The following is a 26,441-nucleotide window of genomic DNA, read 5'->3' on the forward strand; positions in this document are numbered from 1 at the left end:
GATCCTGTCTGGTTGGCGGCTCTGGCAGATCCTGTCTGGTTGGCGGCTCTGGCAGATCCTGACTGACGAATGGCTCTAGCGGCTCCTGACTGACTAACGGCTCTGATGGCTCGGGACAGACGGGCGGCTCTAATGGCTCGGGACAGACGGATGGCTCAGACGGCGCTGGGGAGACGGATGGCTCAGACGGCGCTGGGGAGACGGATGGCTCAGACAGCGCTGGGGAGACGGATGGCTCAGAGGAGACGGATGGCTCAGATGGCGCTGCGGAGACGGATGGCTCAGATGGCGCTGCGGAGACGGATGGCTCTGGCTGATCCTGTCTGGCGGAAGGCTTTGGCTGCTCCTGTCTGGCGGAAGGCTCTAGCGGCTCCTGTCTGGCGGAAGGCTCTAGCGGCTCCTGTCTGGCGGAAGGCTCTGTAGGCTCATGGCAGACGGGCGGCTTTGCAGGCTCATGGCAGACGGGCGGCTTTGAAGGCTCAATACAGACGGGCAGTTCATGCGGCGCTTGGCAGACGGACAGTTCAGGCGCCGTTGGGCAGACGGCAGACTCTGGCCGGCTGAGACGCACTGTAGGCCTGGTGCGTGGTGCCGGAACTGGAGGCACCGGACTGGAGACACGCACTTCAAGGCTAGTGCGGGGAGCAGGGACAGGGCCCACTGACCTCTCGAAGCGCACTATAGGCCTGGTGCGTGGTACCGGAACTGGAGGTACCGGGCTGAGGGCACGCACCTCAGGGCGAGTGCGGGGAGAAGGAACAGTGCGTACAGGGCTCTGGAGACGCACAGGTGGCTTAGTGCGTGGTGCCGGAACTGGAGGCACTGGGCTGGAGACACGCACCATAGGGAGAGTGCGTGGAGGAGGAACAAGGCTCTGGAAACGCACTGGAAGCCTGGTGCGTGGTGTAGGCACTGGTGGTACTAGGCTGGGGCGGGAAGGTGGCGCCGGAAATACCGGACCGTGCAGGCGTACTGGCTCCCTTGAGCATTGAGCCTGCCCAACCTTACCTGGTTGAATACTCCCCGTCGCCCGACCAGTGCGGGGAGGTGGAATAACCCGCACCGGGCTATGTAGGCGAACCGGGGACACCATGCGTAAGGCTGGTGCCATGTAAGCCGGCCCGAGGAGGCGTACTGGTGGCCAGATATGTAGGGCCGGCTTCATGACATCCGGCTCAACACTCAATCTAGCCCTACCAGTGCGGGGAGGTGGAATAACCCGCACCGGGCTATGCACACGTACAGGAGACACCGTGCGCTCTACTGCGTAACACGGTGTCTGCCCGTACTCCCGCTCTCCACGGTTAGCCTGGGAAGTGGGCGCAGGTCTCCTACCTGCCCTTGGCCCACTACCTCTTAGCCCCCCCCCCAAGAAATTTTTGGGGTTTCTTCTCGGGCTTCCTTGCTAGCCGTGTACCTTCATATCTCCGGTCTTGAGCTTGATTCTCCGGCTTCCAGCCACGTCTCCTTGCTGCCTCCTCATACCACCGCTCTTGGGCTCTCGCTGCCTCCATCTCCTCACGAGCGCGGCGATATTCCCCAATATGTGCCCAGTGTCCTTTTCCCTCCAAGACTTCTTCCCAAGTCCACGAGTCCTGATTGTTTGGTCGCTGCTCGTAGTCACACTGCTTGGTTCTGGTAATTTGATGGGTGGTTCTGTAACGGCTTTCCTCCTCCTCTTCATCCGAAGAGGAGGAGCAGGGATTGAACCAAAATGCAGCTTCTTGATATGACATGATTTATTAAATAAAAGACGAAAAAACACGAAAACACTTTAACAAACTACAAAACAACAAACGACGTAGACGCACCTGAACATAAGAACTTACATGACACGAAGAACGCATGAAACAGGAACAGACTACATAAACCGAACAACCGAACAAACAAACCGAAAACAGTCCCGTGTGGCGCAACGTACATAGACACAGACACAGGAGACAACCACCCACAAACAAACAGTGTGAAAACACATACCTTAATATGACTCTCAATCAGAGGAAATGAAAACCACCTGCCTCTAATTGAGAGCCATATCAGGTCACCCTTTAAACCAACATAGAAACAGAAAACATAGACTGCCCACCCAAACTCACGTCCTGACCAACTAACACATACAAAACTAACAGAAAACAGGTCAGGAACGTGACATGCATGAAGAGGTCAACTGTACAAAAGTCATATGCCTGTTTGTTGAAACTATACTTTCAGTTCCTGTTGATACTAAACTCAGCAAAAAAAAGAAACGTCCCTTTTTCAGGACCCTGTCTTTCAAAGATAATTCATAAAAATCCTAATAACTTCACAGATCTTCATTGTAAAGGGTTTCAACACTGTTTCCCATGCTTGTTCAATGAACCATAAACAATTAATGAACATGCACCTGTGGAACGATCATTAAGACACTAACAGCTTACAGACGGTAGGCAATTAAGGTCGCAGTTATGAAAACTTTGGACACTAAAGAGGCCTTTCTACTGACTCTGAAAAACACAAAAAGAAAGATGCCCAGAGTCCCTGCTCATCTGGGTGAACGTACCTTAGGCACTCTGCAAGGAGGCATGAGGACTGCAGATGTGGCCAGGGCAATAAATTGCAATGCCCGTACTATGAGACACCTAAGACAGCGCTACAGGGAGACAGGACGGACAGCTGATGGTCCTCGCAGTGGCAGACCACGTGTAACAACACCTGCACAGGATCGGTACATCCGAACATCACACCTGCGGGACAGGGACTTTCATAAATTAGGTGCATTACCGCCACCGAACTCATTCATCTTTCAGTAACCTGTGTGCTAGTATTTAAACAGACAGCTCGGTGCTTTCAACATGTCAATACCTCTCATAAATACAAGTAATGATGAAGTCAATCTCTCCTCCACTTTGAGCCAGGAGAGATTGACATGCATATTATTAATGTTAGCTCTCTGTGTACATCCAAGGGCCAGCAGTGCTGCCCTGTTCTGAGCCAATTGCAATTTTCCGAAGTCCTTTTTTGTGGCACCTGACCACACTACTGAACAGTAGTCAAGGTGCGACAAAACCAGGGCCTGTAAGAGCTGCCTTGTTGAGTGTTATTAAGAAGGCAAAGCATCAATATGTATCAATGTTTTGACCATGACAGTTTACAATTTTGGGTAACTCCAAGCAGTTTAGTCATCTCAACTTTCTCAATTTCCACATTATTTATTACAAGATTTAGTTGAGGTCTGGGGTTTAGTGAGTGTTTGTCCCAAATACAATGCTTTTAGTTTTAGAAATATTTAGGACTAACTTATTCCTTGCCTTCCTTGAAAATAACTGCCGCTCTTTGTTAAGTGTTGCAGTCATTTCAGTCACTGTAGTAGCTGACATGTATAGTGTTGATTCATCCGCATACATAGACAGTAGTCAGTAGTAAAGATTGAAAAAATAATGGGTCTAGATGTAACAGTTTAACTTTAGTCCGTCCCCTCGCCCCGACCCGGGCGCGAACCAGGGACCCTCTGCACACATCAACAACAGTCACCCACGAAGCATCGTTACCCATCGCTCCACAAAAGCCACGGCCCTTGCAGAGCAAGGGGAACCACTACTTCAAGGTCTCAGAGCAAGTGACGTCATCGATTGAAAGGCTATTAGCGCGCACCACCGCTAACTAGATAGCCATTTCACATCGGTTACATAGACAGCTGCCCTGGGTAATTCCTGATTTTACCTGGATTATGTTGGAGAGGCTTCCATTAAAGAACACCATCTGTGTTCTGTTAGACAGGTAACTCTTTATTCACAATATTGCAGGGAGTGTAAAACCATAACACAAGTTTTGCCAGTATTGAGAATTTTCCAGACCATTTGTGTTAATTATTAATTGTAGAAGAGCTAGTAAGATGGGTGCACTCTATATGTGCTCTGGGTCATTAGACACCATTAGACATGCACCTGTCTGGGGTTGTCACGCCCTGGCCTTAGTTATCTTTGTTCTCTTTATTATTTTGGTTAGGTCAGGGTGTGACGAGGGTGGTTTGTGTGTTTTTGTCTCGTCTAGGGTGTTTGTACTGTCTAGGGCACAGGTGTCAAACTCATTCCACGGGGGGCCGAGTGTCTGCGGGTTTTCGCTCCTCCCTTGTACTTGATTGATGAATTAACATCACTAATTAGTTAGGAACTCCCCACACCTGGTTGTCTAGGGCTTTATTGAAAGGAAAAACCAAAAACCTGCAGACACTAGGCCCTCCGTGGAATGAGTTTGACACCCCTGGTCTAGGTTTTTTTTGTAGAGTTATGGGGTTGTGTTCATTATAGGTGTTTATGTAAGTCTATGGTTGCCTAGATTGGTTCTCAATTAGAGGCAGGTGTTTATCGTTGTCTCTGATTGGGAACCATATTTAGGCAGCCATGTTCCTTGGGTATTTTGTGGGTGATTGTTTCCTGTGTCAGTGTTTGTGCCACACGGTTTGTTCACGTTTATTGTTTTTGTATTGGTGTTCATAGTTCAGTTTTCTATATTAAAACATGGATACCTACCACGCTGCGTATTGGTCCGATCCTTGTTACACCTCTTCAGAGGAAGAGGGGGAAGACAGCCGTTACAGAATCACCCACCCAGCTCATGTCCTGACCAACTAAACAAAGACTAAACAAAGGAAATAAGGTCAGGAACGTGACAGGGGTGTGGACATGACTGGTTATTCCTGTAACTGTGTTATGGCCTACTATGTATTGTTGCTATGGTTACACCTCTTAGGTTTTTTCCAGAACATGGGTGTTCCTTTCAGAGGAGTTAGCAGGATGACATGTCTGGTTATTTATGTAAAGTACCTAAGACTGTTGCTAGGATCCTACATTTATGCACCTGTCTTAGTCGAAAACATGTCTGTTTATTTGAACTATTTCTGTGGCTCTGGGTTCCATGCTCTAATGTGAAACCAAACTAAACTTAGTGCAAGGCAATAAGATAATGGTGGCTAAATGCCAGAGGGGATGAGTCATTAAGAGGAGTTACTATAGGTATGACGTAAGGAGGAAAAAATGTATAAGAAGTCTGTGCCAAGATTGGAAAGGGAGTTGCTTCATGAATCAACTCGGCTTTTGTTATATTGTAATAAAAGTCTATTTGAGCGCACATGCTCCGCTATTTGAGAATTATTATTGACTGAATATTTCCACGACACCAGCAGCAGACTATGATCGATAATGTCAAAAGCTTCACAGAAGTCTAACAAAACAGCCCCCCACAATCTTTTTATCATCAATTTCTCTCAGCCAATCATCAGTCATTTGTGTAAGTGCTGTGCTTGTTGAATGTCCTTCTCTATAAGCATGCTGAAAGTTTGTTGTCAATTTGTTTACTGTGAAATAGCATTGTATCTGCTCAAACACCATTTTTTCCAAAAGTTTACTAAGGGGTTGGTAACAGGCTGATTGGTCAGCCATTTGAGCCGGTAAAGGGGGCTTAACTATTCTTAGGTAGAGGATTGGCTTTTGCTTCCTTCCAAGCCTGGGGGCACACACATTCTAGTAGGATTAAATTGAAGATATGGCAAATAAGAGTGGCAATATCGTCCGCTATTATCCTCAGTAACATTCCATCTAAGTTGTCAGACCCCGGTGGCTTGTCATTGTTGATAGACAACAATGATTTGCTCACCTCTTTCACACTAACTTTTGGAATTTAAAATTACAATGCTTGTCTTTCATAATTTGGTCTGATATACTTGGATGTGTAGTGTCAGCATTTGTTGCTGGCATGTCATGCCTAAGTTTGCTAATCTTGCCAATGAAAAAATCATTAAAGTAGTTGAAAATATCAGTTGGTTTTGTGATGAATGAGCCATCTGATTCAATGAATGATGGAGCTGAGTTTGCCTTATTTCCCAGAACTTAATTTAAGGTGTTCCATAGCTTTTTACTAGCATTCTTTATTTAATTTATCTTTGTTTCATAGTGTAGTTTCTTATTTTACTCAGCTTAGTCAGATGATTTCTCAATTTGCAAAAGGTTGGCCAATCGGTTGAGCAGCCAGACTTATTTGCCATTCATTTTGCCTCATCCCTCAACCATACAATTTTTCAATTCCAGTATTTACAGTCATTTTATTAGTGGGTGCATGCTTATTAACAACTGGAATAAGCAATTTCATAAATGTGTCAAGTGCAGTGTGTTTGCTCCTCACTACACACCACGGACCAACAGATATTGTTACATATTGTTTACATCAATAACATATTAGATCTGAGTAATCAATTATGTCTTGTACTAATCTGATATTGTTAGAGATATGACTGTGTTTCATCAATGATTGAATCCAGGACTTCTTTATTCTCTTTGCAAGTAGGTAGGCTAATATCTTATAGTCATTACTAAGAAGACAAATTGGACGGCAGTTATCAATGAGAAGCATTTATTTTTTAGGCTTAGGGATCAGTGTTACTAAACCCTGATTCATTGTAGACGGGAGAACATTGTTTTTAATTCTCTCTGAGGGGAGCTACTTGTTCAGAAAATAACGTGCAAAATTCTGACGTAATTCCATCAATACCTGGGTATTTATTGTTCTTTAGATGTTTGATACTCAATAATCACTGCAACGATGATGGGTTCATCACACTGTTCACTTCACATGTGTAGGTATTTGCTCTTTATAAAAAAAACAACAGGACCGACAGACTTTCTTATTTGTCTCCATTCACTCACCGGGTCAGACACTGGGCACCAACCTCACCAGGAATTATTTTCAGTTATTCAACCCGAACATATGTCGTCAACCCGGAGATGACTAATTTGACGTGTGCAGTGGTGGAAAAAAAGTACCCAATTGTCATACTTGAGGAAATGTAAAGATAGCGTAATAGAAAATGACTCAAATAAAAGTTTGTCACCCAGTAAATTACTACTCGATTAAAAGTCTAAATGTATTTGGTTTTAAATATACTTAAGTATCAAAAGTACAAATAATTTCAAATTCTTTGTATTAAGCAAACCAGACAACACAAATCTTTATTTAAAAAAACAAAACATTTACAGATAGCCAGGGGGCACACTCCAACACTCAGACATAATTTACAAACAAAGCATTTGTGTTTAGTCAGTCCGCCAGATCAGATGCAGTAGGGATGACCAGGTAGTTTGTGTTTAAGTGCATGAATTCCTGTCCTGCTAAGCATTCAAAATGTAACTAGTACTTTTGGGTGTCAGGGAAAATGTATGGAGTAGAAAGTACATTATTTTCTTAAGGAATGTAGTGGAGTAAAAGTTGTAAGAAATATAAATAGTAAAGTAAAATACAGATACCCCAAAAAACGACTTAAGTAGTACTTGAAAGTATTTTTACACCACTGGACGGGTGCTCTCTTCCGAAGTTCATTTACATTTTACATTTACATTTAAGTCATTTAGCAGACGCTCTTATCCAGAGCGACTTACAAGTACTTACAAGTACATACATTCATACTTTTTTGTACTGGCCCCCCGTGGGAATCGAACCCACAACCCTGGCGTTGCAAGCGCCATGCTCTACCAACTGAGCTACACGGGACCGGAAGTTCAAAACACAACTTCTGTTTTCCAGATTCTTTTGCCCAATGCAATCTTCCTCTGTTCTTCATGAATACAGTTAATCAAAATAAGACCACTCCTGGTCACTCTGATAGACTCCACTTTTCCATACTTCACCATTTGACACCTCAAACGGGTTTCCCACATATGCATCCTTACTCAACAAACGCATCGCAACAAGAAGCGATTCATTATCATTTAGACACGTATCCTCTAACCAATTTTAGACAATTTCCTTTTAGTTCCAGTTTTCGCTACTTCTGTTGTCGATTCACAACATTCGTCTTCACCAAATTTACTCGACGCGCTGCTTAATTCGAACTCAGCATCCACTTCCGCCATCTTCCCGTTCACTTCAATCTAGCAAGGATCTTTCCTGCAGTGGCCATATTTGTTGATGTGTCACCAAAGATGGTGGACTAATGAAGATAGGACCTTCACGTGGTCGTAGTATAGTGGTCAATAGTTCCCTCAGGACTTTTACGATTGTCACTTCCGGGTTGGTCTACTTAGTTCATTGACTTTCATTCAACCAGAAAAAAAACTGGGGGAAAAGCGTGAGGGGTGTCTCGTTATCTTTTCCGTCTCTGGTGCTACTGTCACCTTAGCGACTTGTTGGGGGTAACCAGCTGAGCTGGATCAGCTGTCAAGGAAAGTGTCGATTTTTTTGTAACATCGGAACCTTACAAAATGGATATATCATATAAGGTGGGTATTTGCAATGCAAACTATCAATGTATCTTATTTTCTGTCTACTTAACAGAATACATTTTAGTGGTAGCTAACGCGTTGTTTAGCTAGCTATCGTTAGCTAACGTTAGCTAGGTAACGTAAGCTAACTTGCTAGATGTTTTTAGCTAGCTATTTCTATTGGTCGTTGTATTATTACTAGATATAAAATGACTTCAACATCAATATTCAATAGATATGGCATTCAATATGACTTGCGCTAGCCAGAATACCAGCTATGCATCATATTGCCACATTCAAAACAACTGGGAACTCGGGGAAAAAACGAACTCCGACTAGGAAAATCTTTTGAACGTTAACCCAACTCGGGCCAATTTCTAGAGCTCCGACTCTCCGACCTGAAGATCACCGACGTCATGATTTCGTATGTTTCCGAGTTCCCAGTTGTTCTAAACGCAGCATATGAGCTAGCTAACGTAAGCTGTCAATCCACCTGCAGCTTTTTAAGGTAGATAGGCTTGTATACAAACGTTGGTTGTACTTGTTATATAGGGTATGTAGCTAAGTTACGTTATTGACTTTTGACACAGGCAGTCATTACAAGAATCCTAGTTATATGGAACTCGTGCCATCTTGAATTAACACTGCCCACATCCTTTTCTAGAGGACCTTCAGTCATGGGGTTCCAAAATACTTAAGTTGTGTTAGAATACTCATACTAACCATACTGTTTGTGACGTAAATTGAGTATATAGTATGCTTATTGGTCATAGTATGGATATAGTTAGTATACAAAAAGTTCCCGGATGTCGTACTAAATTCGCCAAAATACGAAGTATATCAACAGTGGACACTTTCCGTGCTTTTAGGGCCCATAATGCAATGCTTAAGAAAATGGGCGTGCCTTCACAACGTTTTCAGATTTGAAGAAAACGGAGGACAATATGCAGCGGAAGTACAACAAGAGGGGACACATTCATTGCTTTAACCTATTATAAGAAATGTTCAGAAAATGTTGAGCAATGTAATAAATTAATGACTTTAACAATAATTTACCTTTCACGTTATATTGGCTGACAATTTGTTAGCTACGCTGTCCTTACGAACAACATAGCGTATAATTACAGCAGTATGTACCGGTATGTTGTTAGCTAAAGTTAGTTGGCTACTTATACATCAAACTTGCCAGTATATTAACTATCTAACTACCCACCCAATGTTTATTGACTTCATTATTCCTGTCATTCTTAGCTGGACACTCGGGTGCTTTTGTAAATTCGCTCTGGCTATCTACTCTGATTTCAGGGCACTCTCGTCTGAGTGTACCAGAGTGCAGAATAATGAATTTACGAGTGCTCAACACCCGTTGAATGTGACTGGTGTCAGTAAAATGGTCAGAGTGAGGTGTTCTCTCATTTGTCTGGAAATAGCTAGCCAGCGTTGGCCAGTTAGCTTTGGTGCTGTTGTGAGTAGAGGTCGACCGATTATGATTTTTCAACACCAATACCGATTTATTGGAGGACCAAAAAAAGTCGATACCGATTAATCGGCCGATTAAATTTTTTATTATTTTTTTTGTTTGTAATAATGACAATTACAACAATACTGAATGAACAGTTATTTTTACTTAATATAATACATCAATAAAATCAATTTAGCCACAAATAAATAATGAAACATGTTCAATTTGGTTAAAATAATGCAAAAACAAAGTGTTGGAGAAGAAAGTAAAAGTGCAATATGTGCCATGTAAGAAAGCTAACGTTTAAGTTCCTTGCTCAGAACATGAGAACATATGAAAGCTGGTGGTTCCTTTTAACATGAGTCTTCAATATTCCCAGGTAAGAAGTTTTAGGTTGTAGTTATTATAGGAATTATAGGACCATTTCTCTCTATACGATTTGTATTTCATATACCTTTGACTATTGGATGTTCTTATAGGCACTTTAGTATTGCCAGTGTAACAGTATAGCTTCCATCCCTCTCCTCGCCGCTACCTGGGCTCGAACCAGGAACACATCGACAACAGCCACCCTCGAAGCAGCGTTACCCATGCAGAGCAAGGGGAACAACTACTCCAAGTCTCAGAGCGAGTGACGTTTGAAGCGCTATTAGCACGCACCCCGCTAACTAGCTAGCCATTTCACATCGGTTACACCAGCCTAATCTCGGGAGTTGATAGGCTTGAAGTCATAAACAGTGCAATGCTTGAAGCATTGCGAAGAGCTGCTGGCAAACGCAGTAAAGTGCTGTTTGAATGAATGCTTACGAGCCTGCTGGTGCCTACCATCGCTCAGTCAGACTGCTCTATCAAATCATAGACTTAATTATAACATAATAACACACAGAAATTAATATGGTCGAATCCGGAAACTATCATCTCAAAAACAAAACGTTTATTCTTTCAGTGAAATACGGAACCGTTCCGTATTTTATCTAACGGGTGGCATCCATAAGTCTAAATATTGCTGTTACATTGCACAACCTTCAATGTTATGTCATAATTACGTAAAATTCTGGCAAATTAGTTCGCAATGAGCCAGGCAACCCAAACTGTCGCATATACCCTGACTCTGCGTGCAATGAACGCAAGAGAAGTGACACAATTTCACCTGGTTAATATTGCCTGCTAACCTGGATTTCTTTTAGCTAAATATGCAGGTTTAAAAATATATACTTCTGTGTATTGATTTTAAGAAAGGTATTGATGTTTATGGTTAGGTACACGTTGGAGCAACTACAGTCCTTTTTCGCAAATGCGCATTGCATCGATTATTTCCAACGCAGGACACGCTAGATAAACTAGTAATATCATCAACCATGTGTAGTTATAACTAGTGATTATGATTGATTGATTGTTTTTTCTAAAATAAGTTTAATGCTAGCTAGCAACTTACCTTGGCTTCTTACTGCATTCGCGTAACAGGCGGGCTCCTCGTGAGGCAGGTGGTTAGAGCATTGGACTAGTTAACCGTAATGTTGCAAGATTGAATCCCTGAGCTGACAAGGTAAAAATCTGTCGTTCTGCCATTGAACAAGGCAGTTAACCCACCGTTCCTAGGCCATCATTGAAAATAAGAATGTGTTCTTAACTGACTTGCCTAGTTAAATAAAGGTGTAAAAAAATTTAATAATAATAATATTATCGGCAAAATCGGCGTCCAAAATCGGCCCTAATTATTCGGCCATTCCGATTAATCGGTCGACCTCTACTTGTAATTATACTTCAGTATTCCATAGTAACATCTGACAAAAATATCTAAAGACACTGAAGCAGCAAACTTTATGGAAATTAATATTTGTGTCATTCTCAAAACTTTTGGCCACGACTGTAGTAGTGTGGGCTCAATAGCATCTCATTAGTGTGCAAGATCTTGAGAATCAGCTGTACATGTGATGGAAGAGTGCACTACACATGTGATGGAAGAATGCACTGTGCATGCAGAGGGTTGCAATTACTTTGAATAGTGGATAGGTTAACCAAAATATGCTAGAAGACCTAGAATTGCCTTGTGTATTCCACAAAAAAGGTTCAATGTTGTAATCTAACTTTTTAAAATGAATTTAAGTAAAATTCCCCAAATTCCCGGGCTTAACTAAAATAATATATAATAATAGAAATATTCAGAAAATTTACCGGAAAGTTTCTGACCCTTTGCAACCCTAGTTGTTATCGATTCCTTGTAGAGACGCCACACTGCTGCTTTTGTCACATGGGATGGCAGCAGCTTTCCACCAAAGTGTTTGTCCTGGGTGGCGTCCTGGTAACATTATTGCATTATCTAATATATAAACTCAGCAAAAAAAGAATTATCCTCTCACTGTCAACTGCGTTTACTGTCAGCAAACTATTTGAACATAACAAGATTCAACAACTGAGACATAAAGTGAACAAGTTCCAAAGACATGTGACTAACAGAAATTGAATGTCTCCCTGAACAAAGGTCAAAAGTAACAGTCACTATCTGGTGTGGCCACCAGCTGCATTAAATACTGCAGTACATGTCCTCCTCATGGACTGCACCAGATTTTCCAGTTCTTGTAGTGAGATGTACCTGCAAGTTCCCACTAATGCACCTGCAAGTTCCCGGACATTTCTGGGTGGAATGGCCCTAGTCCTCACCCTCCGATCCAACAGGTCCCAGATGTGCTCAATGTGATTGAGATCCGGGCTCTTCGCTGGCCATGGCAGAACACTGACATTCCTGTCTTGCAGGAAATCACGCACAGAATGAGCAGTATGGCTGGTGGCATTGTCATGCTGGAGATTCACGTCAGGATGAGCCTGCAGGAAGGATACCACATGAGGGAGGAGGATGTCTTCCCTGTAACGCACAGTGTTGAGATTGCCTGCAATGACAACAAGCTCAGTCCGATGATGCTGTGACACACCGCCCCAGACCATGACGGACCCTCCACCTCCAAATCGATCCCGCTCCAGAGTACAGGCCTCGGTGTAACGTTCATTCCTTCGACGATAAACGCGAATCTGACCATTCCTGGTGTAACTCGGGCAGTTGTTGTTGCCATCCTGTACCCGTCCTGCAGGTGTGAATTTCGGATGTACCGATCCTGTGCAGGTGTTTGTTATATGTGGTCTGCCACTGCGAGGACGATCAGCTTCCGTCCTGTCTCCCTGTAGCTCTGTCTTAGGCGTCTCACAATACGGACATGGCAATTTATTGCCCTGGCCACATCTGCAGTCCTCATCTTTCTTTTGGTGTTTTTCAGAGTCAGTAGAAAGGCCTCTTTGGTGTCCTAAGTTTTCATAACTGTGACCTTTTAATTGCCTACCATCTGTAAGCTGTTTGTGTCTTAATGACCGTTCCACAGGTGCATGTTAATTAATTGTTTCCCATGCTTGTTCAATGAACCATAAACAGTGTTTAAAACCTTTACAATGATTTGTGAAGGTATTAGGATTTTTACAAATTATCTTTGAAAGACAGGGTCCTGAAAAGGGACGTTTCTTTTGTTGCTGAGTTTAGTTGTTTGATGGGAGGCATTAGACCATTCTCCTTGTATGATTTGTGAAGGAGAGTCCGGCGTGTTCTACGGATGCTGAAAGACATTCCAGATCGCTGTAATCACCGTCATACACACCTGGCTAATTTGATGGGTCATGTAATCATCTGGCGAAGTGGAGTCTTTCGTTTAGACATGCTAGCTGAACAATGAACCATAATCCTAATCCATAGAGTACTAGCAATACAAACTGATTGTCATAGCTAGCTAAAGTTAACCAAATAGGTTCAATGTTAGTTAGCTAACATTCCCGCAACAATTTAATTATGCTTTTTTGCCGACGTTTACTGACACACACAATATTCAACTGGTGTTGAGTGTTCTTAAATTCATCAGTTATTCTGTACTCTGGCATACTCAGACAAGAGTGCTCTGAAACAGTTGTTGCAGTGACATTCTATTGAAATGGATACTTGCATAGTGGAGTCTTTTTATTTTATTTTTTTACTACGCAATACATTTAAAAAAAAGTTGCGTTAGACCGGATTAATTATACATACTGACCAGCTCAAATAGACAGAAGCGTGCTAAATGGCAGACCAATCCAAACTCATCCCTCGGCATGTCCAGCCCACTCATTATCTGAGCCAATCATGGCTAGCGGGAAGATTGTTGTCTTTTTCTGTGGTTTAACCAACTAGGCTCGTAATTTTACAATGTATTTGTATTTTCAGATTGCATACAAGTTTGTTATTAAGGCACATGAAAGGTCACATGTTCGAGAAGGTATTTCTGCCCCCAAAAACATTTTGATAAAAATTTAATTTACGTTTCATAAGCCTAGTTTCCTGAATCGGGTCACGTGTTATTTCATAGTTTTGATGTCTTCACTATTATTCTACAATGTAGAAAATAGTACAAATAAAGAAAAACCCTTTAATTAGTAGGTGTGTTTAGTTTTTGACTGGTACTGTATATTCATTATAATGCCATTATTTATTTTGGGTTGAGTTTCACTATTTATCAAGGCCACTTAGTGCTTATAATAATGTTTAAGCTGCTGATGTTTTCATCATTTGACTGCCCGTATTTTGACCGTGGTTGGTTTTTTAAAATGTTATTTTGTCGTTATTAAAAATAAGTTGTTACCATCTTCCAACACATGCTTTCTGTTTCATAGTTGTAACAAAGGCACTCCATGAATAATAACCTTGATTGAACACTTTAATTTTTTCCCCTCATAAAGCCTACAGTAACATAAACTAATAAATGCTGTTGTGTTATTGGAAATAACATACAAATCGTATTCTGTTACTCAAGGCCTTCATAAACGCAACCAAATTATTGTTTTTGCTATAGCATATTTGAAATATTTTAATTACACTGTTATAATGTTGCAGTCAGAATGACTGCTCATTAGTTTGACACCCATCGGTTGTAGGGTTAAGTGCTTTAAAGAATATATTGTAAGTGCGTGAATTTGACTTGCAAATGACTGTATGAACCCTGTATAGGCTACTTTCTCAGCCCTCAAATGAAAGACAAAATCACCTGCTATTGAAATGATGAATGCATTATTGGCTTTCCTGTCATCTTGACCCGTGTCAGTATTTTTTTTGTCATTTGTGCCAGTAGCTTTCTTTTGGCACTGGCCCGGTGTGCCACTGGCAAATTTACCTGAATGTCAAGCCCTGCTGTGTGCGGTGTGTGTAGGGCCTATATGTGACCCGATTCAGGAAACTAGGCGTATGTCGCAAGTCACGACTTCCATGGAGAGCCGTTTGAACGTAAAAACATATTTTTTTAATCAAAATGCAGTTTTTTGTAGAAATGCCTTCTGGAACATGTGAACTTTCAAGTGCCTTAAATACGAATAAAATTGATAAATTACGAGCCTTGTTGGTTTAGCCACAGAAAAAGTCAGCAACCTTCCCACTAGCCATGATTGGCTGAGATAATGAGTGCCGAGAGATGCTGAGAGAGGAGTTCGGATTGGTCAGCCGTAGATGGCTTTTGTCTATTTGAGTTTGTCAGTCTGTGTTGGTAATCCTGTCGAACGCGGCTTTAAAAAAAAAAAAAGTATTTTGTAGTGAAGCTGCATAAGTGTTGCTTTCTACTTTCTGGAGAATCAAGTTTTGAAATCAGTGGAATTTCAGTATGATGGCAAAAGAGATGGAGAAAACACCTGTCTCCGGATTACATCTTCAAACTAAGGGCGACCATGGCATGGCATCCGTGACAGGGAGACACGTCCATCATGCATGATGATGTATACGGTTAAGATAGTCCTGCGTTAGCTAGCTACATTTTCAGATATTACACGTTTTCTAATTTTGACAGAAAGTGGTTTCCCATCAAGCTAAAGTGTACTGTTAGCTAGCTAGCTGATAGCTGACATTATTATTTGTTTCCCAGAGCCGTTTGCTGTTCTAGTTAGAGCCTAATGTTAGCTAGTTAACATTGAACATGGTTGGTTAGCTCCCAGCACTCTGGCATTGTTGTGGCAATACCAAAAATATTATATTCGCAATGTCACTAAGCAAAAAACAAACAACCAAAACAGCGATAGCCACTACAATGTCAAATCAGATTTTTTTGTCATGAGTAGAGTACCATTCGATTGATTTTGTGGACCCATGACTATGGTGTGTTGACATTAACCTGTTGACGTTAGCTAGCTAGCTATGTATGGAATGCAGGCACATCAGGTTCTGTATGGAATGCAGGCACATCAGGTTCTGTATGGAGTGCAGGCACATTATGGGACACAGGCCAAGTCATTATCAATTGTATTTGTATTTATTTTTAAAATGGTGTGACCAAATCATGTGCTGTGGAAAAAGTTAGTGTAGAACCCCTGATTTGCCCAGCTGGGTTAATGGTAAGAAGGAAATTAAAGTGGCATCATTATCGCTGTCTGTTACTGTAAAAGGAAGTGGTGTTAGTCCCATTTAAAGCAAAAGTCCCATTAAAACTATTAGCCTACCTCCTGCCCTGTCAAATTCCAAAGGGTATCCTCTAGAGGTCGACCGATTATGATTTTTCAACGCCGATACCGATTATTGGAGGACAAAAAAAGCCGATAACGATTAATCGGCCGATTTATAAATAAAAAAAAAGAAAAAAAAAAACATTTTTGTAATAATGACAATTGCAACAATACTGAATGAACAATGAACACTTATTTTAACTTAATATAATACATAAATACACACACACACACACACAGCTCTGAAGTGACAATGATACTGAAGAGTCTGCTTAGGAGACAAATACTCTCAACTGTTTGAATAAAAATAGAGTTTAAGTTACCTGTGAAGAATGTTGAAAACAAAAACTGTAATTTCTATATGCAGGAAATCCTATTTTAATAATGGGCATGGTAAGAATTGACAACCAAAGTGCGAGTCATAATTCCCATGACACCTTCTAGCAAAATCTGAAAAGCGGTTCCTTCATTTATTCCATAGGATATTTTTAGATTCACTTAAAATAAGGTCTGTGTTTCGTGTAGGCTTACGCCAATTTTATAACTGTGTAGATATCCATAGGACAATGTAACTCTGATCAATATTGGCTAAATATAAGCGAAGATCATTTTTTTTGTAGAGTGGATTTATGAAAATATGTTGACAAACGTTACCTTATCCTAGTGAGATTTACACGGGTATCAAAACGTCGAGGCGGTTTAAGCCTGCACGAAACACAGAACTTATTTGAAGTAGATCAAGACATTCTCTATGGAAGACATGAACGGTAAAATAACGAAGGAACCCCTTTCAAGTTCAGCCGCAAGTTATTGCAGGAATTATAACGCGTCGACTATTTCTCTCTAAACCATATACCTTTGACTAATCCGGAAACTATCACCTCGAAAACAAAACGTTTATTCCGTTCCGTATTTTATCTAACGGGTGGCATCCATGAGTCTAAATAATCCTGTTACATTGCACAACCTTCAATGTTATGTCATAATTACGTAAAATTCTGGCAAATTAGTTCGCAAAGAGCCAGGCGGCCCAAACTGTTGCATATACCCTGACTCTGCGTGCAATGAACGCAAGAGAAATGACACAATTTCACCTGGTTAATATTGCCTGCTAACCTGGATTTATTTTAGCTAAATATGCAGGTTTAAAAATATATATTTGTGTATTGATTTTAAGAAAGGCATTGATGTTTATGGTTAAGTACACATTGGAGCAATGACAGTCATTGATTGATTGTTTTTTATAAGATAAATTTAATGCTAGCTAGCAACTTACCTTAGCTTACTGCATTCGCGTGACAGGCAGGCTCCTCGTGGAGTGCAATGTAATCAGGTGTTAGAGCATTGGACTAGTTAACTGTAAGGTTGCAAGATTGGAACCCCGAGCTGACAAGGTTAAAAATCTGTCGTTCTGCCTCGTTCCTAGGCCGTCATTGAAAATAAGAATGTGTTCTTAACTGACTTGCCTAGTTAAATAAAGGTGTTAAAAAATATATATATATATCGGCAAATCGGTGCCCAAAAATACCGATTTCCGATTGTTATGAAAACTCGAAATCGGCCCCGATTAATCGGTCGACCTCTAGTATCCTCTAGGCCTAGGCTATATGTGCAATTTATGCTGGAAGTGTTTCATATAACTTAGTTAGTGATGTCAGACTTTCATTCCCATTCATCTCTCTCTACCCATCATCCCTCTCTGTCTCTGTCTGTCAGGTGTGAAGCTGAGGAAAACCATGGAGCAGTCTGACCCAGCCTCTGCCTCAGACCTGACCCAGGGGTCAGAGGTCAACTCCCTGCCGAAGGGGTTATCAGGGAGCAACAGGAGTGACACAACGATGGAGGAAAATGAGGTCTGTGCAGAAAGGGGGAATGACGTTGAACAGGAGAGTCTGGAGGGAGATGGGATACAACACAAGAAGAAGAAAAAGTGCCAGCAAGAGGGTGGAGAGGAGTCTGTCAATGTGGACATTAGCTGTGACATTGGGACAGCCTCAATGGAAGACGCAATAACTCTTGTAGATGGGACAACTGAACGTCCATTCTCGGTCTTGGATGAGGTAATGGAAAGCACCAACACGGTTTTGGAGGTGACGATAGAAAGCTTGTCGTCGCTTCTGGGCAAGGCAGTGGAATCTCCACCCGCTATTCTAGTTGGAGTGGGTGACTGCTCAACCTCTATTCCGAACAGAGACGCAGAATCTCAACCAGCTGTTGTCGATGGCCTCCTCAAATGCTCCGTGGAACCCTCCCCCACAAAGGAAAACGTCATTCAAGGTTCAGTAGTCACCAATAGCCCAGCCACGCCCTCCACACCCAGCTCTGCCCTTGCAGACCCTGGATTTTCCAGTCCACGAACGATGGCCCGCACGAACACCAACTCTTCGCCCAGCCCCTACGACACGGACTGCAGCCGCAAGCTCATGACTCAGATCCAGCGGTCGGTCTCCCAGGAGTCCCTATTGGATGAGCTGGAGCAGGAGTTGTTCTCCTGCCAGCTGCCCGAGAGAGGGGGAGGGGGGCGCAAGGGTGGATCCCATGTAAATGGCATGCAGTCTGACCAGGACGGCTCCCCAATGGTTTTCGAGAAGTGCATCCAGTACAAGTATGTGCAGCAGGAAAAGGCCATCAAAAGGTAATAAATACCATGGGGATGTGTAACAAAGTCATGAAGTTTGTTAGCAGTTTATGTTACTCTTCAATAACACAGACCCCAAAGCAAATCAGGGGGAGAAAAATGGGTTTATTCAAAGGGGACAAATCATAGATGTTATACTGAGAGGTAGATGTTCATTCTCCCCTGTCCTCAGTGATTCTCTCTACAGAACAAAGGGACAGGACGTAGTTTTATAACCCAACCCTAGCCTGTGGTTGACCAATTAGAATTCCTTGCAATAAAACTTGGCCAATGGCGAGATAACAAGTATCTTGTTTCAGGCTCAATGCCTAGACAAATTCCTCCCATGTCTCTGACCCATTGATCATTAATTCCCTTTTACAGAAAAAACACTATTTCCATTGATCGTTAATTCCCTCTTGACCTTTAGTATTTGTGGTGTATTTATCTTAAAAATATTCTTACAAGTTGTATGTCGCTATAATTTGGTATATTATGTGCCAAGTAAACATTCACATGATACCAGTGTAGGTCTACTGTATATCCCTGCCTTTTTTGTGGATAGATGAATTATCCTATGATATTTTTATGCACGTTCTGTAATCACAAGCTGAAATATCCCAAACTTGTTCTGTAGAAGATGCCCTCGTGTCTATTTGAAAAGTTAGGCTAAGTTATGCTTTTTAATAGAGATCTTGTACTTTTGAAGGACATAAACATACTTCATATACAATTTCCATCCCTGTTCATGCGTCTGTGTGGCTGTACCCTTACCTTATAGGCTACTGGATGAAAACAACAAGCACCAGGAGCTGGTCCTGGGTATCTGCTCAGAGAAGGACACCATGAGGGAAGAACTGAAGAGGAGGGTGGAGACTGAGAAAAAGCACATGGGCACCGTGAAGAAGGTGAGCACTCCAACTCCAGACTGGTGTCACGTCCATCAAGCTGCCTCATGGTTGTTCCCTTATGGGCTGTCTGGCTCGGACAAGGCTGGCTTACTTCTTACTCCCAACGGTTTCCATTTAGACATCAGTGAAGAGCTCTCTTCTCACCTGAGTTTCCCATTTGAATCATCTAACATCGGTAGTTTACGGAGATGCTACAAGTTCACTCAATTGTGAATAATGATACTGATGCCGTAATAATACTGTTTTTTCCCCCCACAAATGCATCTCAACCTACAGTACTAATGAAAACCCAGGTTGAACTTTCAAAGATCAAGCCATGATGGCAAGAGAAAACTGCCTGTTGAGAAATCTTACTCTTGAGGTGGAGCCCATCCTCTTTTGCCTGGCTAGGGCTGTTGTCGGTAATGCAAATAACTGCCGGTCTGATGGTAATCGACTGTTAATAAACACTTTTAGCATCTCCGGGCTTCCATGCATAGCCTAAAAGCCACTGATGCAGACCTTTTGGAACATCTACATTTTAAAATGTCTAATAAATCTATTTAATATAGCCTACACCATCACAGTAAATCTATTTATTTTAGGCAGGTCTAAAGAAACATGATATGAAGAAAATGTAGCCTATTTCAGAAGAACAGAATAGCATATTCTGAGTCGTCCTTATGTTAGGCCTTGATCTGGCAATGTGGGCTACACTTGTTCATTTAGTAGAAAGATGTGCTTGTAATTCCCGTGGCATTATTTTATAGTAAGAAGTATACAATTGAACATAGCTGAATAAAATACAAAGTATATTGTTCCCACCCGATTTCCAAGGGACTGCGGCCACACGGCTATTCTGTATTGAGCGGTTAAAGTTTATAATTTGAAACGGGTCCTCCTATACAATGCATTTGGAAAGTATTCAGACCCCTAGACTTTTTACACATTTTGTTATGTTACAGCCCTTATTCTAAAATTGATTAAATAGTTTTTTCCCCCCTCATCAATCTACACACAATACCCCATAATAACAAAGCAAAAACAGGTCATTTTTTGGGGGGGGTAATGTAATTTCACTTTTTTAAATTTAAATACATTACCATAAGTATTCAGACCCTTTACTCGGTACTTTGAAGGACCTTTGCCAGCGATTACAACCTTGAGTCTTCTTGGGTATGATGCTATACAAGCTTGGCATATCTGTATTTGGGGAGTTTCTCCCATTCTTCTCTGCAGATCCTCTCAAGCTGGTCTCTCCAGAGATGTTTCAGGTCTCTCCAGAGATGTTCGATCGGGTTCAAGTCTGGGCCCTGGCTGAGCCACTCAAGGACATTGAGACTTGTCCCAAAGCAACTCCTGCGTTGTCTTTGTTGTGTGCTAAGTGTCGTTGTCTTGTTGAAAGGTGAGCCAAAGTGTTCAATCTTGGTTTCATCAGACCAGAGAATCTTGTTTCTCTTGGTTTTGAGTCCTTTAGGTGCCTTTTGGCAAAATCCAAGCGGGCTGTCGTGCCTTTTACTGAGGAGTGGCTTCTGTCTGGCCACTCGGCCGGATTGGTAGAATGCTGCAGGCGATGGTTGTCCTTCTGGAAGGTTCTCCCAGAGGAACTCTGGAGTTCTGTCAGAGTGACCATCGGGTTCTTGGTCACCTCCCTGACCAAGGCCCTTTTCCCTTGACTGCTCAGTTTGGCCGGAAGAGTCTTGGTGGTCCACTGTGTTCTTAGGGACCTTCAATGCTGCAGAAATGTTTTGGTACCCTTCCCCAGATCTGTGCCTCGACACAATCCTGTCTCGGAGCTCTACGTTCTATTCCTTGGACCTCATGGCTTGGTTTTTCCTCTGACATGCACTGTCAACTGTTGGACCTTTTATATAGACAGGTGTGCGCCTTTCCAAATCATGTCCAATCAAATGAATTTACCACAGGTGGACTCCAATCAAGTTGTAGAAACATCTCAAGGATTATCAATGGCAGCAGGATGCACCTGAGCTCAATTTCGAGTCTTTTAGCAAACGGTTTCAATACTTATGTAAATAAGGTATTTCTGTTTTTTATTTTTAATAAATTAGACAAATTAAAAAAAACTGTTTTTGCTTTGTCATTATGGGGCTATTTTGTGTAGATAAAATCCTCTATTTTTTAAATGCATTTTAGAGTAAGTCTGTAATGTAACAAAATGTGGAACAAGGGAAGTGGTCTGAATACTTTCTGAATGCACTGTGTGCTTAATTTAGAGTTATTTGTGTAACTTTGATTAAAAACCTTTTTATTTTAAGAATGTGAAATGTCAGAATAATAGTAGAGGGAATGAGTTATTTATTTAAGCTTTTATTTCTTTCATCACATTCCCAGTGGTTCAGAAGTTTACATACACTCAATTAGTATTTGTTAGCATTGCCTTTAAATTGTTTAACTTGGGTCAAATGTTTCGGCTAGCCTTCCACAAGCTACCCACACCACAATAAGTTATGTGAATTTTGGCCCATTCCTCCTGACAGAGCTGGTGTAACTGAGACAGGTTTGTAGGCCTCCTTGCTCGCACACACTTTTTTTAGTTCTTCCCACACATTTTCTATAGGATTGAGGTCAGGGCTTTGTGATGGCCACTCCAATACCTTGACTTTGTTTTCTTTAAGCCATTTTGCCACAACTTTGGAAGTATGCTTGGGGTCATTGTCCATTTGGAATACCCATTTGCGACCAAGCTTTAACTTCCTGACTGATGTCTTGAGATGTTGCTTCAATATATCCACATCATTTTCCTCCCTCATGATGCCATCTATTTTGTGAAGTGCACCAGTCCCTCCTGCCGCAAAGCACCCCCACAACATGATGCTGCCACCCCGTGCTTCACGGTTGGGATGGTGTTCTTCAGCTTGCAATCCTCCCCCTTTTACCTCCAAACATAACAATGGTCATTTTTTTTCAGACCAGAAGACATTTCTCCAAAAAGTACGATCTTTGTCCCCATGTGCAGTTGCAAACCGTAGTCTGGCTTTTTTATGGCGGTTTTAGAACAGTGGCTTCTTCCTTGCTGAGCGGCCTTTCAGGTTATGTCGATATAGGACTCGTTTTACTGTGGATATAGATACTTTTGTACCTGTTTCCTCCAGCATCTTCACAGGGTCCTTTGCTGTTGTTCTGGGATTGATTTGCACCCTTCGCACCAAAGTACGTTCATTTCTAGGAGGCAGAAAGCGTCTCCTTCTTGAGCGGTATGACTGCTGCGTCGTCCAATGGTGTTTATACTTGCGTACTATTGTTTGTACAGATGAACGTGGTACCTTCAGGCGTTTGGACATATCTCCCAAGGATGAACCAGACTTGTGGAGGTCTACCATTTTTTTTCTGAGGTCTTGGCTGATTTCTTTTGATTTTCTCATGATGTCAAGCAAAGAGGCACTGAGTTTGAAGGTAGGCCTTGAAATACATCCACAGGTACACCTCCAATTGACTCAAATGATGTCAATTAGCCTATCAGAAGCTTCTAAAGCCATTTCCAAGTTGTTTAAAGGCACAGTCAACTTAGTGCATGTAAACTTCTGACCAACTGGAATTTGTGATTATATGAAATTATCTGTCTGTAAACAATTGTTGGAAAAATTACTTGTGTCATGCACAAAGTAGATGTCCTAACCGACTTGCCAAAACTATAGTTTGTTAACAAGAAATGTGTGGAGTGGTTGAAAAATGAGTTTTAATGACTCCAACCTAAGTGCATGTAAACTAATGACTTCGACTGTATATTTTTCACCCCTTTCCTCTGACAGCGCTAAATTGAGCTCAGGTGCATCCAATTTCCTTTGATTTAGAATAACTCACCGGTCTTAAGTTCCAACTGTTCACAGTGCCTGTCAGAGCACAAACTATACCATGAAGTCCAAGGAAATGTCTGTAGATCTCAGAGATTTGTGCTCTGGTATTTACAGGTATTTACAGTACATTCGGAAACTATTCAGACCCCTTCACTTTTTTATGTTTTGTTACGTTTACAGCCTTATTCTGAAATGTATTAAATAATTGTTTTTCCTCATGAATACAGACAATACCCCATCATGACAAAGGAAAAAAAACTTTTTTTTTTCCAAATGTAAAAAACCTAAAAATTAAATACAATATTTGCATAAGTATTCAGACCTTTTGCTATGAGACTCGAAATTTAATTTTAGAGTAAATGAATTTTTTGGTCGGAACGGGAAAAAAAAGACATGTCATCCGTATGCACTTGATTTGCGAAAAGAACCATGGCTCATTTTCATTCCAGCCAGGTATACTCTGGTTGTAAAAACGATGCAATGTGCATAATTTTAGGAACGTTTAGAAATAAATATAGTAGGTCTAGCCTATAGAATCCTGATGTGGTCCTCCGCTTTTTAATTGAGGCCATCAAAACTCTGTTCTCTCACTCAATTGTATAAGCCTATAGAAATGTTGCGCAACATGGGTTTATAAGAACACTTATTTAATTCCATGCGTCAGCCAGCTATGAGAAGTTGGCTCTCGCTGTGCAACGTGATCCTATTCCGCTCAGACTCTGAATGCCAGGGCTCTCATGAAGTGTTTGATTTGGTAGGCTACTAATGACCATTGGCGGCATCAGAGCGCAGTTTTGGAGAAGCCTAGTTACTGTGACTCAACGGTCACGTGGAATTTGACTGCGGTCATTATTTGTGACTGCTGGTGTGGCGGTAAAACGGTCACCGTAACAGCCCTATCCAGGGCCTGTATTTTTCAAAGCATCTCAGAATTGGAGTGCTGATCTAGGATAAATGTTGCTCTTTAGATCATAATTATATGGACAAGGGTGACCTAATCCTAGATCAGCCTTTCTACTCTGAGACGCTTTATGAACACGGGCCCTGGTAGAAGTTCAGACCTCCTATAACCTGCCCAGGGACTGCGGTTGAAAATTAGCCGGCTGGCTAAAACCGGCACTTTTACTGAAACATTGATTAATGTGCACTGTCCCTGTAAAAATAAACTCAAACTCATGATATGACCGGTTGACCTTCAAAGCCAGGTGGAGTTAACTTAGTAGGCATAGTCATAGCAGGGCCAGGACTAAACAAAGAGTGCATTCTAGATGCTCAAATTCAGTGAAGATCTCTGCAGATTATATGCTTCATTGTAAAAATCTGATAATATTAGCAGAATCGGTGTATCCAGAACGCACAAAAATTGTATGCCAACTAAACTCATGTCTTGTAGTTCTTGATGTTGCTCCGAGTGTCGCACAATTGGCCCAGCGTCGTCCGGGTTAGGGTTTGGCCGGGGTAGGCCGTCATTGTAAATAAGAATTTGTTTTTAACTGACTTGACTAGTTAAAGAATAAATAAATAAATAATGTAGACTAGCTTTTATACTGCACCAGATTCCAGTGAATCTTGAGTCGTGATTGGTGATTTTCAGTACACCTTGACTCTTCATTTGAGAATGCCAAAATAGGTGATATGATTTTTTATCTCGACCGCTTTTTAAACATGGGTCAGCTTGAATGGAAACCAGGGAACCTTTTATAGCCCAACTGGGACATTCATTTCAAATCTCTGTAATCTGTAATATTGCTGTCTGTCCGTCCTTCAGTTTGTCTTTTCAGAGCATTGTCGAGACGTATTGCTGTCTGTCTGTCTGTCCTTCATTTTGTTGTCTTTTCAGAGCATTGACGAGACGTATTGCTGTCTGTCCTTTCTTCAGTTTGTTGTCTTTTCAGAGCATTGACGAGACGTATTGCTGTCTGTCCTTTCTTCAGTTTGTTGTCTTTTCAGAGCATTGACGAGACGTATTGCTGTCTGTCCGTCCTTCAGTTTGTTGTCTTTTCAGAGCATTGACGAGACGTATTGCTGTCTGTCCGTCCTTCAGTTTGTTGTCTTTTCAGAGCATTGACGAGACGTATTGCTGTCTGTCCGTCCTTCAGTTTGTTGTCTTTTCAGAGCATTGATGAGACGTATTGCTGTCTGTGCGTGTGCATTTTAGATAGACCAAGTCTTCTCAACTACCCATCGCCATGAAAGAGCTAAAAATATTAAAAAACAATTGTTGTCATTTACCGCTGTTATTATAAAAAATCTGTATTAAACTTTTTGAATATTTCCTGTCTGTAGCCTTTTGGAGGTACAGTACCTTCAGAAAGTATTTATACCCCTTGATCTATTCCACATTTTGTTATGTTGTAGCTTGAATTTAAATTAATTAAATACATTTATTTCTCACCCATCTGCAAGCTCTGTCAAATTGGTTGTTGATCATTGCTAGACAACCATTTTCAGGTCTTGCCATAGATGTTCAAGTAGGTTTAACTGTAACTCGGCCACTCAGGAACAATCACTGTTTTCTTGGTAAGCATCTCCAATGACATTTTGGCCTTTTGGAAAAACTACGCAGTCCTTAATGATTACAAGCGTACCCATAACATGATCCACTATGCTTGTAAATATGGAGAGAGGTACTCGGTAATGGATTTGCCCCATACATACGTTTTTGTAAATATGGAGAGTGGTACTCGGTAATGGATTTGCCCCATACATACGTTTTTGTCCGGAACACAAAGTGTTAACTGCTTTGCCACATTTTTTGCAGTATTACTTTAGTGCCTTGTTACAAACCGGATGCATGTTTTGGAATATTTTTTATTCTGTACAGGCTTCCTAATTTTCACTCTGTCATTTAGGTTAGTATTGTGGAGTAACTACAATGTTGTTGATCCATCCTCAGTTTTCTCCTATCACAGCCATTTAACTCTGTAACTGTTTTAC

At 41.6% G+C, this 26,441-nt stretch overlaps 1 protein-coding gene across 2 annotated transcripts in view; it reads left to right on the top strand.

Moving 5' to 3' along the window:
- The first annotated feature begins 7,933 nt into the window (after positions 1–7,933).
- The window catches only part of ccdc186 (coiled-coil domain-containing protein 186), a 103,913-nt gene continuing 85,405 nt past the window's right edge, over positions 7,934–26,441 (top strand). For both annotated transcript variants that reach the window (XM_039010355.1, XM_039010356.1), the window contains exons 1-3: positions 7,934–8,246; positions 17,899–18,817; positions 19,581–19,707. In XM_039010355.1, coding sequence (XP_038866283.1) covers positions 17,919–18,817; positions 19,581–19,707 — 1,026 coding nt within the window. In that variant the 5' untranslated portion in view covers positions 7,934–8,246; positions 17,899–17,918. The remainder of the gene's footprint in view (positions 8,247–17,898; positions 18,818–19,580; positions 19,708–26,441) is intronic.

The sequence above is a fragment of the Salvelinus namaycush genome, chromosome 16 (genome assembly GCF_016432855.1).
Source record: "Salvelinus namaycush isolate Seneca chromosome 16, SaNama_1.0, whole genome shotgun sequence".
Lineage (NCBI taxonomy): Eukaryota > Metazoa > Chordata > Actinopteri > Salmoniformes > Salmonidae > Salvelinus > Salvelinus namaycush.